This window comes from Ctenopharyngodon idella, chromosome 2, assembly GCF_019924925.1.
Source record: "Ctenopharyngodon idella isolate HZGC_01 chromosome 2, HZGC01, whole genome shotgun sequence".
NCBI lineage: Eukaryota > Metazoa > Chordata > Actinopteri > Cypriniformes > Xenocyprididae > Ctenopharyngodon > Ctenopharyngodon idella.
In genome coordinates this window covers 14,277,269-14,294,008 of record NC_067221.1, presented here as the reverse complement: position 1 = coordinate 14,294,008, position 16,740 = coordinate 14,277,269, and the positions used below count along the sequence as shown (strand labels likewise).

Sequence of the window (16,740 nt, the reverse complement as noted above, 5' to 3'; positions counted from 1 at the left end):
TTGAATGTTAAGTGGATCCAATCCATGTTCAATTAAGATGATTTAACGATGCAGCAAAAAAACTAGTATACTTTAATGCACTTTTCAAAACAGTAATCTATTGTAATGACGGATATAAAGTTATATCAGTATTGGAATCGGCAAATAGTTGTTAGTTAAAATCGGTATCGACCAAAAAAAATCCTATCCGTGCATCCCAAGTAACTACTTATAATAGCGGCTGTGCCGCAAAATGCCTCCATTCAACAAACAGTTATTAAAAACCATAGAAGAAATAGAACAAAATAAAACCTTCATGCATCCAGGACAACAGGTGTCAATGTAAATCCCAAAACCACCGGCACTATTGTACTGTTGGGACAAATAAGAGGCAGCTAAAAAAAACCTTACTGAGTTCACCTTTAAATTCAAAGCCAATTTATGTCATTGTAATATAATCAATCTACCGTCTAATTCATTTACACAGACCTCTTCACAGAAAACGAAAACACTCAATGTTGATTGAGTTACACCAGCTCTAAGGAAAACTTTTAGCAAACCCAAAATGTTGTGTTTCACTACCAAGGACATTAACAGAGCATCCCTATGGATGGTTTTAATAGGGCCTGTGAAAACAGTATTTGTGCCTTTAACAAGATCAAGGGTTTTCTTTCCACAGTAATCGGAACAAGAGGAAGAGTCTGGCTCCCTCACCTACTCTATCAAGACCGCTCTCACCCCTTCCTTTCCCAACTGGTATCTATAATTACTTAATTTTGCTCCTCTTTCAATTACGATAATGATAGATGTGTGATTTACACTGGGCTTGATGATAAACACAGGGTAGTGTAACATGCTTGCACATCTATCCCACTGTTTGAATATGCCAGTGCCAGTAACACTCTGTCAACAAAGCCTCTCAGAGGAGCGCCAGTCAATACACAACCACTTTGGCATCCAATGACAGTGTAAACCAACCATAATGTGCATGTTGCTCATGAAAGGTGCGTTTTCTACAGGCAGCAGTCCGCTGGACAGTCCCAGAAATGTCTCCAGCAGTCCTTCAGTCAATTTCCCCTTCATCCGGAGGTAAGAGCTAAGCAGACTGAGGCTGTGCACTACAAACATTTCCACATTTATACACATTAGTCATTTTTGTTATATCTTGTCAGCCCTTTCATAATGGCAGTATATAAAAGCAAGGAATAAGTGTGCAAAAGTGTCTAGCTGGCCAATAAGATTCAGTGTTCACTGCAGCTGCCCTTAAGGCTGTATCGGGGATGGGAAGCTTGGCATTTTGTCACAGCAATTATAGTGAAGTCAGCATGTAGCCTCATTACTTTACGCTGCCATGATTATGTACAGAGGCTCCATCCACTTTTATTAATGCTTACTTAAAATGATGGGACCATATAAGCCTTCTTGTACAGCCAAATGAAAGTTGTTTTTGGTTGTGTCCTTAATGTGGCCTAAAGCATGCTTCTAATTGTAGATAAATGATATATGACTGGGTAGAGGATGTTCAAAATCTTAAAAGTGAAGTGTGCTCTAGTTTTAGTATTTTTTTTGAATTTTCCCTTTAGTCAATTAGAATTGTCCTAGTATTACTTTCAAAGACATGAGCTTTATCATATAATAGCATTTTAAATGTTTCAGACAAACATGTAAATCTGTCTGGTATATACACTAATGTTCAAAAATTTGGGGTCAGTAAGATTTTATTTTTAAAAAGAAATCAATACATTTATTCAGCAAAGATGCATTAATTTGATCAAAAGTAAAAGTATAAACTTTTATATTAGAAAAAAAAATTCTATTTCATTTTGAACTTGCTGTTCATTAAAGAAAGAATTCTGAAAAGATGTATGATGTTTTCTACAAAAATATTAAGGGATTAAATGTTTCTTGAACACCAAATCAGCATATAAGAATGATTTCCGAAGAATCATGTGACCGAAGACTAGAGTTATGATGCTGAAAATTCAGCTTTGCCATCAGAGGAATAAATTACATTTTAAAATATATTCAAATAGAAAACAGTTCTTGTATTGTAAATAATAGTATTATTTCACAATTTTACAGTGTTTACTGTGTTTTTGATCAAATAACAGCAGCCTTTGTGGGCATTAGAAACTTCTTTGAAAAACATTTAAAAAATCTTGCGACCCCAAAACTTTTAACTGGTAATGTATATGTATATAAAGGACCACACTGTCATTTGTTGCTGGTTAAAAATACTTTTTTGTTGTGCAGCCATTAAAATAACCAGCACTTTGATCCATACTATATACCTCAATGGAGACTCCTTACCCACATATAAAAGTGTCTTCCTGTATCTCTGCCAAATTTTAGACCGGACACACGAAGGTGGTCTGTGGCGTCTGTTTCGTCTGGATATGGAACCAATCCACCCAGTTCTGCTGTTTCAGTGAGTGGGCCTCTCTCAATTATTCTGAAAAAACACTCTTTGTTTTCCTTTTCTTTAACCATCAGTCCAGTTCATCCGCAGTGTTTTTCTATAATCAAACTATACACAGAGCAGATGTGTTTTAACCTATCATATATTAAATGTGTTATCTAATTCTGTCTATTTTTATTTTTATTTATTTATTTTTTTTTTTTGCTGCTTTTGGAGTGCAGTTTAAAGGCAGTACTAGTGCAGCCAGTTGGAAAAGAGACTGAAAAGTACACAGCATGCTAGATTTTCACATTAATATTGATGAACTTTACAGTGTTAAAGTATTCATGTACAGAGTCAGCTTGAAATAGCAGGGAATTGAAAAATTGTGATTTCCAAGCTTGAAAAAAGTAATGGAAGTAAATAATATAAAAATCACAGAAAAGACTGGGGAATTTCTATAATGAATATATTTTCCCTCATGCTCTGAAATGTTTAATTGGCTAGATCAGGGGTTCTCAAACTTTTTGGGGCCAGGGACCTCTTATGGAGTAGAACATTTTCCAAGGACCCCCTCATAATTATAACAGTGATTAAACCCAAAGTTAATGTGGGTATGCTTGTTTTGTTGGCGCAAATGGTCCCCATCTGTAAATATGCACTTTTTAATAATACAGCACAATTTTATAATTTACCTTATTTTCCGGAAAAAAGTCGCACCGTGTCAAACTAAAGTTGTTGAGAAAAAACAAAACAAAACAAAGATAAATCACATTGGTGTATCAGTCACATTTTATTATTAGAACTACAAATTAAAAAATAATGTAAAGTACCAGTAAATAAAATGTAATGTTTACAAACACTATAAACATGTATTTTAATTCCCTTTACTCTACAACAAATTCTTTAAATTGAACAGTATTCAGAAAAAAATAAAAATGAAAAATATAAGTAGCATATAAAATAAACATACATTATAGTGGCATTCATTACAAAGAACATTTAGCCTATTTTAAAGCCTAAACAAATTTATTTAAAGCAAAACTGAAACCGGCTTTGGGCTCCTCTCATTCGGTATGAATCCAAATGTTTCCATATTTGCATGTATTTGGGTGCTAAACTATAATTTATTATGTAAACAAGGCTCAAAGCTATGTACTTCTCTCGTGTCCCAATATCTATGTAAAACAGCATCCTTCACATGTGCAAAAATGTGTTTGCAATGCTAGAACTGATATGTTCAACACATAGAACTGATATGCTCAACACATAAAGACTGTTTCCTTTGACTCAAGCAGATTTAAATACTTACACGCGGAATTTAAACACTGATTGTAAACACCGACTGAAAGCAACTGGCTCAGACTCGGCGCGTTTGGGCATGATCAGTCATCAAATTACATTCATAATCAGCCTTACAATCGTTAAGTGTATCCCTGTCTTAAGACATCATTCCAAACTGTAAAGGGTCTATTTTTGTGTACATTCAAAATAACAAAAAAACATTGTCCTTTTGTAAAGTAAGAAAACAACCAGGGTGTGCTTTCTTTTGTCTCCATCTCTGTGAACGTCTTTCTGGAGCACATCACAAAAATGAACCAAAACACAGCGATTACCTGTAGCACAGACATGAGAAATAAGTCGGTAAAAACATTTGGCTTGTTTGACGTTAAATGCGTTATATATGTTGTTTGTGGACCCCACTTTGAGACCGCCTGGGCTTTATATAAAATTATTTGCTGAAATCATAGTAGCAATCAGTATTCTTTATATCCTTTTAATATGTTTGGTAATTTTATTTACATATTTTTAACTGATTACCCTGTTCCATTAAAATACCTTTGGAATTCATGGAAATGGAATTATTCATATAATTTTTTTATTTGACCTGTAGTTATTTAACTACTGGGTTGTCAGTTTTGGTAATTCTCAGTCGTTCATACTGTAAATTAATTTGTAGATTTATTTTCAAGGAAATCATTTGAAAAATAGCCCCTTTATCTGTTTTGAATTTTTATACGGCCATTCATGGCTCATGCGATGAGGTCAGCCTTGTTTAACAATGTCCTATTGAGCCAGTGTCAGTGAAGACTTTATTCAGAGGAAAGCTGTGAAGCTCCTCTGGTTTCCTCCTTCGAGCACTGGTTCTGTCATGTGCTCCTCTGTCATTCTCCTTTCCCAAGATTTCAGTTTACGTTTAGTCTTGAATTAACGTCTGTACCATCTGCAAACTAGAGTGGAAAGTGCCCCGTCCTATAGTTGTCTTGCATAATTGCACAGACTAATAAGCAGCTTCAGATTGTCAGATGCTCACCACTTGTGTTTCATGCAATCTGAGCATATGTGCCCCACCTTGCTATGCAGACTGTTGTATATTCATTGCTCACATTTTTACACATCCACAATGTTAGGGTGACACTCTTTTCTGTCTCTCTTTTTCTTCTGCACTAGTCTTCCTCCTCCTCACAGGAGCTCCTGCACCAGCTGCCCTCCCAGCCCACCCCAGATGACCTCCATCGCCTCTTCAAGCATTTCAGGAGTTCAGAGAGTGTGGCAGATGAGGATGGACAGCCCTCTCCCTTCCGTCCTCGCTCACGGAGTCTTAGGTCTCTGCTTGTTGTAGAGAAAAAACAGGATTGAGAGAAATTCAGCTAATATGTGAAATGCAACATTTTCATAGAGAGAAAGCAATTCCGTTAGCTGCTGAAATACGTTTGCTTGCATTGCAAATGGCAAATCCCATTTGTAACTTCTGAATCTTTTGATATCAAATGAATAAGAATGAAGGATTAGTTTGGCTTGTACGTGCCAGGGCAGGAAAAAAGTTAGCAAACACTGTATTTTAATTAGCTAATGCTTAACAATCTGCTTAGTACAACAATCTGTACAGATCTGATGTTTTATACAGTTATAATGATTAATTACCCTGGCAAAACTGTCCTAACCTGTAAGAAATTAAAAAATATGACCCAACTAAAATTACACTACTTTAGTGAATTTACTTTAGTAAATATTTCATTTACTTCCCTTCATGCCCTTTCAGACCTGTATTGTTTACTTTCTTTTGAGAAACACAATTTGAAGGGAAATTTTGAAAGACCATTTTCCATGTTCTTTTCTATGTAATTATAATGATGGGGAACTGAAACTTTCAAGCTTCAAAAAAGGAGCCAAAAGCACCATAAAAGTGTTATAAATCTTTTCCTCACACAAAGTTATCATAATGTCCCTGGAGACTTCAAATATATTGCACTGCAGCTTTATTTTAATATTATTTATATACTATTAAAGTATTTATTAATATTTTGAATTGGCTTTAATTTTTATATTTTCAGTTTTCATTTCAATTTTAGTGTTTATTTGCTTTTTTCATTGTATTTAGCTTTATTTTTTATTTCATTTTTTTTTTTAGTAATTTTAGTACAGTTTAAATGTATTTGTCAGTTATTTTCATTAAGTTTTTTTTTTTAAGCTTGTTTTCTTCTAATAATGTTTTCATCTAATATTTATATTTTATTTCAGTTTTATTTAAATTACTGAAAATGATTTTTAATAGTTTTAGTTATCAATAACATCACTAGTATGCAAGTCATACAGAGAACCTTTATGATGCTTTTGTATCCATTTTTCAGTGTAATTTCACAGAAGAAAGCTTGTTCCACTGAAGAAAGTCATACAGGGTTTGGAATGAAACGAGTAAATGATGACAAAAACTTTTTATTGTGAGGTAAACTATTGCTTTAATGTTATTTGTTTGTACAAAATTGTTTTGTAGTCCTGGGCGGACATGTGGCTCCTTTGATAACGAGATTGTGATGATGAATCACGTCTACAAAGAACGGTTTCCAAAGGTAATTGAGCTCTGACATTTAAATTTTGTTTTTCATCATGGACGTGGATGCCACGTCATGTCAACACATGTTGTTTACTTTGTTGAAATTGTGGCTGTGGGAAAATTGAGGGCCTGGTTGGTCTAAACAAAACAAATGACAATTGTCACCTACGCAGTCTCACAGCGTTTTATCACTCTTCCAGGCCACGGCTCAGATGGAGGGGCGTTTGCTGGCAGTGATTGCAGACTACTCCCCAGACAGCGCTCCTCCCCTTGCTGATGGAGTGCTGGGCTTCATTCAACACCAGCTGGTCGAGCTTGTCCGAGACTGTTTGGAGAAGTCCAGAAAGGGGCTTATCACATCCCGCTACTTTGTGGAGCTTCAGGAAAAATTAGAAAATTTTCTACATGAGGTATAAAACTTGCCAAATTTATTATGTTGTTATTTGCTTCTGAAAAAATAGTAGTTTGCATAGATCCATATTTTGCAATGTCACAAAAGACCAGAATTTCAGTTCTCCATATTAGTATTGATACTAGTAAAATTTCACAATTCTTGAATACTTTACGCTAAGTATTAATGTAAATAATTATATTAGTAATTGTATTTGAACCGATGCAGTATGCAACCGTTCAAATCTTTGCGGTTGGTAAATTTTTTTTTTTTTTGCAAATTAATATTTTTATTCAAAACTGACAGTAAAAACATTTATAATGTCACAGAAGATTTCTATTTCAAATAAATGCTGTTCTTTTGAACTTTCTATTTATCAAAGAATCCTGAGAAAAGAAAAAAAAATCACAGAACAAAAATATTAAGCAGCTGTTTTCAACACTGATAATAAGAAATGTTTTTTGAGCAAACAGCTCAAGAAGTAACAGAGTAACAGCTGCTGAAAATTCAGATTTACATCACAGGAATAAATTACATTTTAAAATATATTAAAATAGAAAATGGTTATTTTAGACTGTAATAATATTTTAATATAATACTGGTTTGTAATGCATCTTGGATCAATTAAATGCAGCCTTACAAGACTTTTTTTTTTCTTTTTTTCTTTTTTCTTTTTTAAATATTAAAATATCTTGACCCCAAACTTGTGAATGGTATTTGAAAGGGTTAGTTCACCGAGAAATGAAAATTCTATCATTAATTACTCAACCCTTTGTAAGACCTTTGTTTCATCAAAAATATCTTAATTTGTGTTATGAAGATGAACAAAGGTCTTACGGGTTTGGATTGACATGAGGGTGAGTAATTAATTACAGAATTTTCATTTTTGGGTGAACTAACCCTTTAAACTGCAAGGCCTAATGGATAGATTTTGACATTTTTCAAAGGGTTTTTTTTTTTTTTTTGCACTGCCTGTTTACATTGCACCTAGGCCAAACTATACTTATGTTAAGGCCTTGCCAAGACTGGCCTTTTGACCATGGAAGTGCTCTTCACATGCTGTCTTCACAGAGAATGCGTCCACATCATGCATGTGTTCAAAAACAGCCTCCTTTCTGTACCTTACTGTTTTTTTTTTTTTTAGTATCGTCACACATTTGACATCTTTAGTTTGCACTAACATGACCATGCAGTAGTTCATACTGAGGGGTTAAATTCTCTTTCCAACCATCAGCTGAATCAGTAATACTGCCACAGCCTGTCTCCTTTATAAGAGCAGTATTATTACTAAATGATTACTGACTGAGAGTCTCATGGCTCCAGACATAAGACCCCTGAAGTCTTGAGTTATTCTTTTAATAAGCACTGTTCCTGTCATATTCCATCTGAAAATGACATTCAGTGAACTGCTGTACAGAAGCACTGTGGTATTTTCCTTTGTGGAGATGAACCTGTGTTGTATCTATACAGGCACATGTTTGTGTGTTTGTTTTAAAATAAACTGGCAGCTTTCATTCCTCATACCAAGATGCTGTTGTCATGTGCAGTTTTTCTGGAAAGACATGAAGAGAGCTGCTTGCACACTAGTCATCTGCAGTGTATGTGCCCAAGCAGTTATGTCGACACTGTGGAGGGAAGGATGGTTAATTAGGGCAAGTGAGAGACTGTTTTGTCTCCCCGAGGAGCTTTTGCTTCATGCCTCTAAAGTCATGAATAGCAAACGAAGGGAAGAGGCTGATCAAATTAAGCAAGGGGAAACAGGTCGTGGTGCAACAAATTCGACTTACATTTCCAAGTTGCTCACATATGGTTGTTTTTTTGTGTTTATATATTTCAAATGAATGACGTTGTCACAAACTGTTCTATGGAAAAGAGCTGTGTGAAAATTCTTCATATTTTTATTTTGGGTTGCACAGAAAAAAATGCTGTCATACGGGGTTGTAATTTTTGGGTGAACTATCCCTTTAAATGACTTAAATGTCATTTGGAGCTTAAGGGGTTTTTATGGTCTTGTTCCATTATTACTTCTCTCTGTCCTTTCACAGTGAATCAAGTGGCTTATTTCTGTAACTTCCACCATTTTGAGAACTGAATTTGCCTCATTTTAACGTCTACCAAATGTCATGCAAAAATGTAGGTTGTTTTGTGCTTGTCAAGTTTATTTGCATTGGCCCTGTATGTGTTTTTTTAACCATAGGCATATGAGCGCTCTGAGAGTGAGGAAGTGACTGTTATTGCCAAACTCGTGAAGAAGATTCTCATCATCATTTCCAGGCCAGCAAGACTTCTGGAATGTCTGGTAAAATGATGATTAACACTGTGATTCTGTTCTGTTTTGGGTCTGATGGCCCCAATACAAATTTAAATTTTATGGTTCTGAACTGCCTACTATAATGGTTCACTTTTTTTTTTTTAGCATTTTAATTGTAAAAATCCTATTTTTATTAAATAAGTAGTAATTTTGCAATCTCTTAGTTTTTTCTTTAATAATAATAAGAAACACTTACATCATGGGGGTCTATAGGAACAAAATCTCAGCAGAACGTGAGGGTTTAAAGAGTTCCAGATCATGTTGAAAACCGCCTGTGCCCTAGTAATCTACATTTGTAATTAATTACTTTGTGAAGGCTGGGACTCATTCTAATGCCATTTATGTAATGCTGACATACCATTTTTCTATTAACCAACAGGAGTTTGATCCTGAGGAGTTTTATCAACGTCTTGAAGTTGCCGAAGGCCAAGCAAAAGTTGGCCAGGGGATCAAGACTGACATCCCCCGATATATCATCAGCCAACTGGGTCTCAATCGAGACCCCCTGGAGGGTATAATTATGATTTATCTAGCACACACCCTTAAATTATATGTTTTTGTTTATGTTGTAAAAGGTAATTAAATAATAGCTTTAGGCAAACAAGTGATTGACCTTTTTTTTCCCTTGTCTTTGGGTTCAGAAATGGTGCAGCTTGAGCACAATAACTCAGGCGGCCCAGGCAGAGAACTGGACGACACTGCAGAGGTAAGAAAATAAACCAAGGCTTGACATAAAAGTGGCTCACTGTTTCTCTTCACTGGTGGAGGTCTCATACTTTTCTTTCCATGAGGTCCAGTCTCTAAATTTCATTCCTAACCACAGTCCAAGTAATCATAATTATAAGTCAGAATTATGTACAGTTGTGAAATGAAATAACCAATGTACATTGCAGGAATATTCATGTAGTAATGACTATTTTTGGATTAACCTTTGATTTAAATGAATACTTCAGGCAATTTGATTTTCTCACATTAAGACTAACATGTCGTATCAAATGAATGATTCTGACATCAAAACAGCTTCACATTATGTAACACTTGAGATAAAAAAGTCTCACAATGGTAATACATTATAATTGAGATTGGATGAGTCAAATTTAAAGCTGTAAAATATGCTACCATTCAAAAGTTAGGGATTATTTAATTATATTTAACATAAATTTATTATATTTAATTTATTTTAATTTTATGCTCAGCAAGACTGCATTTATTTGATTAAAAAACAAAACAAAAACTGTAAAACAGAATGGTAATATTGTCAAATATTATTACTATTCAAAATAACCATGCTGCTTTATTTTAAAATGAAATTTATTCCTGTGATGGCAAAGCTGAATTTTCAGCATCATTACTCCAGTCTTTAGTGTCACATGATCCTTCAGAAATCATTCTAATATGCTGATTTGGTGCTGAAACGGTGATGCATAAGCCCCTACCCCCAAACTTTGGAACTGTAATGTACACTACATATATATGTTGCTTCAAATTTCAGTGTTAATACAGCTTATCTGTTACTTGCATTAAAAAAACCCAGCAGTTTAAGATTATTTATTTATTGAGAAATAATTAGTGGATCTAGACCACCGCCTGCTAACTTGTGACTTTTGACTTTCAATCAAATAGATGTTGTATTGTTCTGTTCTTGAGAGGTTTCTGTGTTTTGTGCCCCAGAATCGTCCTGGAACCACGACACCTCGAAGAAAACCTCTGGAAAGAGATTTTGAGACCATAAAGCTCATCAGCAATGGGGCTTATGGGTGAGCGCACACTTATTGCTATTATCTTCAAAGAAGAAATCGCCTATTTTATAGTCACAAGAATTTAGGTCACCAGTTGACTAAAGGCTGGAATACACTACACACCTTTTGCCTAGGTTTTCGCTAGGGATTTTCGGATCCGCCCATTTCGCCTCCGATACCTGGGATTCAGTATGGCTGACAGAGTACTGATCCGATACTAAAATTAAATGAAACAAAAAAACAGTGCTGAATTGCCTAATAAACTACAGCATATGCCTCACTGTGTGGAAGAGACTGGGTTCATTCTTTTGTGCAAGGCATCAGGCTTGACTTAAACATTACTTTCCTAACTTTGTAAAACAAAATGACAAACAGACACAATGTAGTGAATTATTTATTAAATAATTGTGCACCAGTGCAGCAACTGTAAATAAACCAGTAGCTTCACTAGCTTGGAAGACATTCAAAATAAACAGGAGTCAGGCTGACTCTTTCATTCATGACTCATGACTTTGTCATGTATGACTCATACATTCATGGAAAACAAGTAAATATATTTATATATAAATATATACTATAAAACTAAAAGACATTTCGGTAACACTTTATAATAAGGTTCATTAGTTAACTACATTACCTAACATGAACTAATAATAAACCACTTCTACAGCATATTATTAAATTTAATCAAATTATTAATCTTTGTTATTGTTAATTTCAACATTTACTAATACATTATTAAAATCAAGAATTGTATTTGTTAACATTAGGTAATGCACTGTGAACTAACATGAACAAACAATGAACTGCTGTATTTTTATTAACTAACGTTAACAAAAACTAACAAATACAGTAACAAATCTATTGCTCATGGTTAGTTCATGTTAATACATCAACTAATGTTAACAAATGAACCTTATTGTAAAGTGTTACCGACATTTCTTTTAAATTTTTCGCGCAGCTTTTTAATGAGGGAGCAACATATGATAGATAGGACAGAACATGAAAGGTTATTAGTACTCTTTCATTGCACAAAAGTATTATAATATGAAAGGCTCCAATACAGAGCAGCACAAAGCACTTATGCGCATCCCGTGTGCAGAATGATGCGCCTGAAGCAACATGGAGTCACAACACACAGCACTTCACATTGAAAATTTCAAAGCACAAAATGGAAAACAGATTGATTTGTAGTGTATTATATCTATGCAATAGTTTGAGACTTTTCTTTTAACAGTTTTAAATTTCAGTCACTGTGCACGTGAAGAACAATTCATAGTGGTCTCTACTCCAGTGTTGTGATCTAACAGACACCTGGGAGAAAGTAGTATGATTTAGAAACAGCAAGATAAAGTCATTTTATGCAAATCCATAGACCTTTATCTATAGATCAAGTATAATAATAGGAACATTGAATCATCTTGAAGAGAGTTTGACTGTGTTGACTGTCGATACCCGATACGGCAAAAATGGCAGTATCGGAGCAGATACCGGTGCATCCCTAATTTTCGCCTTAATTTGCAGTCTGGACGAGTCAACACTAGTTGCCAAAAGTCAGAGCAATTCTGCAGATTTTGGGCCGTTGAGTTGACAGATTTTGCAGAAAATCGTGTAGCGTATGATGGCACAGACTCACAGATTTTTTTTTTTTTTTTTTTTTTTTGCTTCAGATTGAGTCCAAATATTTACAGTTTGTTGTATTGTGATTCTCAGTCATTTAGTTTATGGTGCCCAATTTTTCTCTACAACGATTTACAAAGTCAACAAGTGTCTGATTTTAAATGTTTTGAGATTTTAAAAGTTGTGTAGTGTGTTCCAGCTTTAAGAATATCAATCAGCTTTGATACTGATTTGAGCATTGACTCGCAGGGCTGTGTACCTGGTAAGGCACCGTGGGACACGGCAGCGGTTTGCCATGAAGAAGATCAACCGGCAGAACTTGATCCTGAGGAACCAGATCCAGCAGGTGTTTGTGGAGCGGGACATCCTGACGTTTGCAGAGAATCCTTTTGTTGTCAGCATGTTCTGCTCCTTTGAGACAAGACGGCACCTGTGCATGGTCATGGAGTATGTGGAGGGTGAGTCAGAAGAGTGATGCATTGTTGCAAATGTGTTTCTTGGTCTAATCTTATGACACACACATGCATCATTTCTCGTGTGTAGTATCTGAGTCTGCAGCTGTAATGTTTTAATATGAAATTATTTTTGCAGGTGGAGACTGTGCAAATTTGCTGAAGAATATGGGTCCTTTGCCAGTGGACATGACCAGAATGTACTTTGCAGAGACAGTTCTGGCACTAGAGTATCTTCATAATTATGGCATCGTGCACAGAGATCTCAAACCTGACAAGTAAGAGCTGCTCGATGATGCAATACTGCAGTTACTTGTGAATCCACATCCTGCGAATATTGCATTCACACTGTTTGTTTCCTGTCTTCAGCCTACTCATTACATCAATGGGGCACATTAAACTGACTGACTTTGGTTTGTCTAAAATCGGTTTAATGAACATGACCACAAACCTGTATGAGGAGCACATGGAGAAAGACACAAGAGAGTTCATTGATAAACAGGTCAGTCTACCCATAAATGCAGTTTTCAAGTGTTAAGAGTTTTAAATGTTCACATTAAAAGACTAGTTTTGTCTTCATTTGTTTGATTAATTTCTACTCCATATTTTTTTTTCTTTCTCCCGTAAAACAAAATTCTGTTCAACAAAATGTCCAAGCAGCACCTATCCATGCAACTGTTTTATTTTACTGCCAAGTCAGTAAAAACAGCTGGAAAAAAGAAAAAAAAATTACTTTAAAAAAGAGGGAATAGAGAATAATGGCATTATCATTTATAAAATATATTTAATTTTATTTTTTTACTGCCAAGTTCCAGAAAGGACAAAACATCATTATAAAATGAGATTTGAGAGCATGTCATTATTTACTAATTCTGTAATCTTTCCTATGGCTGTATTTGTGGTCAAGTACATTCAAATTTGCAACGTTCTGATCGCTCACAAGATGGTGCAACATGTTCTCACATGCCAAGTTTAAATATAAAATGAATTTATGGCGATGAAGAAGACAATTTTCATGATAAAAGGAGATTGGAAAAGGAGAATGTCTAAGCAACTCTTTGTGTTTCACGGCAGAAAGAAATGATGACAACATTTCACCTGTTGTTTTCTAGGTCTGTGGCACTCCAGAGTACATTGCACCAGAGGTGATCCTGAGGCAAGGTTATGGGAAACCTGTGGATTGGTGGGCCATGGGCATTATCCTGTATGAGTTCCTGGTGGGCTGTGTGCCATTCTTTGGAGACACACCAGAAGAGCTCTTTGGCCAGGTGGTCAGTGGTAAGGATCGATCCCTAATGTATTAAATTATGATTGATATGATTTCTGCCTGGTAAATGATTAAATGAGTGGGGAAAAGCTCCCATTTCCCTACATCGCAGAGAAATAAGAATATCATAGAAACTTGGGGGTGGGCACTTTTGACATGGGCCAGTACGTAACGTAACCTTGCAATCCTCTAGTTCATGTTGTGTCCGTATCCCTGTCGCTCCATAGATGAAATCGAGTGGCCAGAGGGTGATGATGCATTACCTGTTGAGTCTCAAGACCTAATCACAAAACTGCTGAGACAAAGTCCCTTGGAGCGCTTGGGAACAGGTTGGTGTTTTGCCCGTTTATCCCTAATAAATGCCTGTTTATCCCTGTTATTTTAATATTATTTATGTACTATTATAGTATTTATTTATATTTTACATATTGTTTTATTTTTATATTTTCAGTTTTTATTTTAGTTTTAGATTAATTTAAGTTTTAGTAATTTTGTTGTGTGGTTTTGTAATTTTTATTAGTTTTTTTTTTTTTTTTTTTTAACAAAATACTTCTATTTAGCTTTATATTTTTTAGTTTTAGTAATTCTTTTTACTTTAACTTACACTTAAAAGAAACGTTGCTGAAATAAGTTTGAGTCATCTAATATTTGTATATTATTTCGTTTTATTTCAGTTTACAATAACAATTCTTAATAGTTTTAGTTAACAATATCAGCACTGCTGTTAATGAACTTAAAAAGCTGCATTGAATAATGTGTCATATGACCTACAGGAGGGGCAGCAGAAGTCAAACATCACGTCTTCTTCCATGGTCTGGACTGGAGTGGACTGCTAAGGCAGAAAGCAGAGTTCATTCCACAGCTTGAAACCGAAGACGACACAAGCTACTTCGACAGTAGGTGGCTCCCTTGCTCTTTTATGACATCTTCTGAATCATAAATATAATGTAGATGCAACTGAAGCTTCTGTTCATCTGCTGTTCAGCACGCTCTGACCGTTACCACCACTCTGAGGAGGATGATGAGACAAACGATGATGAATCTTATCAGGAGATCAAGTTCTCTTCCTGCTCGCATCGCTTCAGCAAGGTGAAATAGCTGAATGTGCACAATATTATCTTCTAGTGATGCCTGTCAGTCGGTTATATTTTGTTCTCATGGCAGACTAAACATTTAACACATTAAGGATCAGATTATGACTTTTTTTTCATTTGAATCAGGTGTACAGTAGCTCCGAGCAGCTGGCTTCTCCCTCTAACTTGAGCCTGTCCTCCTCTGAGCGGAGCTGCAGTGAGGAGAAGGAGGACCGGTGGGATGGTCATTCAGTGCTTTCTCCAGTAGAAACCCCCAGACAGCTTGCGAGTAGTGACAGGAAGGATCCCCACAGGTGGAGGTGAGCACACGGCTATGTATGGAATAGGTTACTGACACAGGACATACTATTTCTGCAGTATATTGTTTGTATGTTGCAGAAACATTGGGCATGTTTAGAGTACCTGAATGAGCTTGCAAAGAATAGTGTAATACTAACAATGCAATGCGCTCTACTTCAGGTTTATTTATCACAATGGAATTAGAAGATAGAAGTCTGTTTTTCTTGATGAATTGAATCAAAAATGCAAAAAAGTTTTAATCTTCAAATTGATGACTGAATTTCACATTAGGGTTGTCAAAAGTACCGACTCTGGTACCAAATTTTTAAAAATGTGACGATACCAGCATTTCCCCGTAGCATTCTTAAACACCTCTGATTAGCCATTGTTCACAGGCTCAACAGATATGTCTGTGATTGGCTACAATGATCAATGCTTCAAAAACATGTTGTAAATAGACATCTTTGACGCTCTTCACAGAGCGCTTATACAGATGCACACGGGAGCGTTTGAAAGCAGGCATCATTCAGCTGATATGCTAGGGATCTTCTGATAGATGCCATGTTTTTGAAGCATTGATCATTGTAACCAATCACAGACATATCTGTTGAGCGACATCCCTACTTCACATGCAACGATTAAAAACATTTTTAATTAAAATAAAGCTGACAAAATTAAAATAGAGGTATTTATTTTATAATCATGTTGTTTTTAAAATGTTGTCATGTTAAAAATGCTGTTTATTTGCTTAAAGTCAAAGTTTTTTGTTATATCTCTTCTCACTCAGTCCAAGGCCGAGAGCATCATCCAGTTCATCTCAGCCTGAGAGGGGCAGTAGTCCTCTAATTTTAAACAGCACTCAGAGCCTGGAGGCCATGCCCCACTTTGCCTTTCCTGAGGATGAGGGTAACAATTTATTAATGCATATTTTAATCTAACATTAGGTGAAATTAAAGAACGGCTTGTGAATTGGTCAGTCTGTAAATGCTCCATCTCAATTTCAAGTTTTCTTATATATTTGTTTCCTTTTAGAAGGTCTTGTCTCAAATCTCCAGCGAATTCGTCTGCGCAGCAATTCCACTGGAACAAGACCTACTAATCGCAGGGACCAGAAGGGTCCGCGTCGCATCGGGCTCCAGCATGAGACCCATGAGAAGCCACGATCACCTTATACATGCAAAGTCCCCAAGTCTGCATCCGTGTCTGGCCTTTCTCTTATCGTCACAACAGGTACAGGGAGCTCAGATGTGTAGATGATGTACCATCATGTGATATGATCACATTGAAGGCAACTGAAATTCATGTGACTTAAACAATAAACAAGTGAAGCAGGTGATTTCAAGAGAACAATGAACAGTTGAGAGGAACAGAGAGC

General features: G+C 35.6%; 1 protein-coding gene across 3 annotated transcripts in view; it reads left to right on the top strand.

Moving 5' to 3' along the window:
* The window catches only part of mast3a (microtubule associated serine/threonine kinase 3a), a 28,631-nt gene that overhangs the window by 6,843 nt on the left and 5,048 nt on the right, over nucleotides 1–16,740 (top strand). For 2 of the 3 annotated variants that reach the window (XM_051875701.1, XM_051875686.1), the window contains 20 exons: nucleotides 659–735; nucleotides 999–1,068; nucleotides 2,332–2,407; nucleotides 4,829–4,983; nucleotides 6,153–6,228; nucleotides 6,413–6,622; nucleotides 8,801–8,902; nucleotides 9,294–9,426; nucleotides 9,556–9,620; nucleotides 10,586–10,671; nucleotides 12,523–12,731; nucleotides 12,865–13,003; nucleotides 13,095–13,227; nucleotides 13,838–14,003; nucleotides 14,220–14,321; nucleotides 14,766–14,888; nucleotides 14,978–15,081; nucleotides 15,213–15,385; nucleotides 16,153–16,271; nucleotides 16,398–16,595. In XM_051875701.1, the coding sequence (XP_051731661.1) occupies nucleotides 659–735; nucleotides 999–1,068; nucleotides 2,332–2,407; nucleotides 4,829–4,983; nucleotides 6,153–6,228; nucleotides 6,413–6,622; nucleotides 8,801–8,902; nucleotides 9,294–9,426; nucleotides 9,556–9,620; nucleotides 10,586–10,671; nucleotides 12,523–12,731; nucleotides 12,865–13,003; nucleotides 13,095–13,227; nucleotides 13,838–14,003; nucleotides 14,220–14,321; nucleotides 14,766–14,888; nucleotides 14,978–15,081; nucleotides 15,213–15,385; nucleotides 16,153–16,271; nucleotides 16,398–16,595 (2,516 nt within the window). The remainder of the gene's footprint in view (nucleotides 1–658; nucleotides 736–998; nucleotides 1,069–2,331; nucleotides 2,408–4,828; nucleotides 4,984–6,152; nucleotides 6,229–6,412; nucleotides 6,623–8,800; nucleotides 8,903–9,293; nucleotides 9,427–9,555; nucleotides 9,621–10,585; nucleotides 10,672–12,522; nucleotides 12,732–12,864; nucleotides 13,004–13,094; nucleotides 13,228–13,837; nucleotides 14,004–14,219; nucleotides 14,322–14,765; nucleotides 14,889–14,977; nucleotides 15,082–15,212; nucleotides 15,386–16,152; nucleotides 16,272–16,397; nucleotides 16,596–16,740) is intronic. The other variant, XM_051875692.1, reaches the window with a different exon arrangement.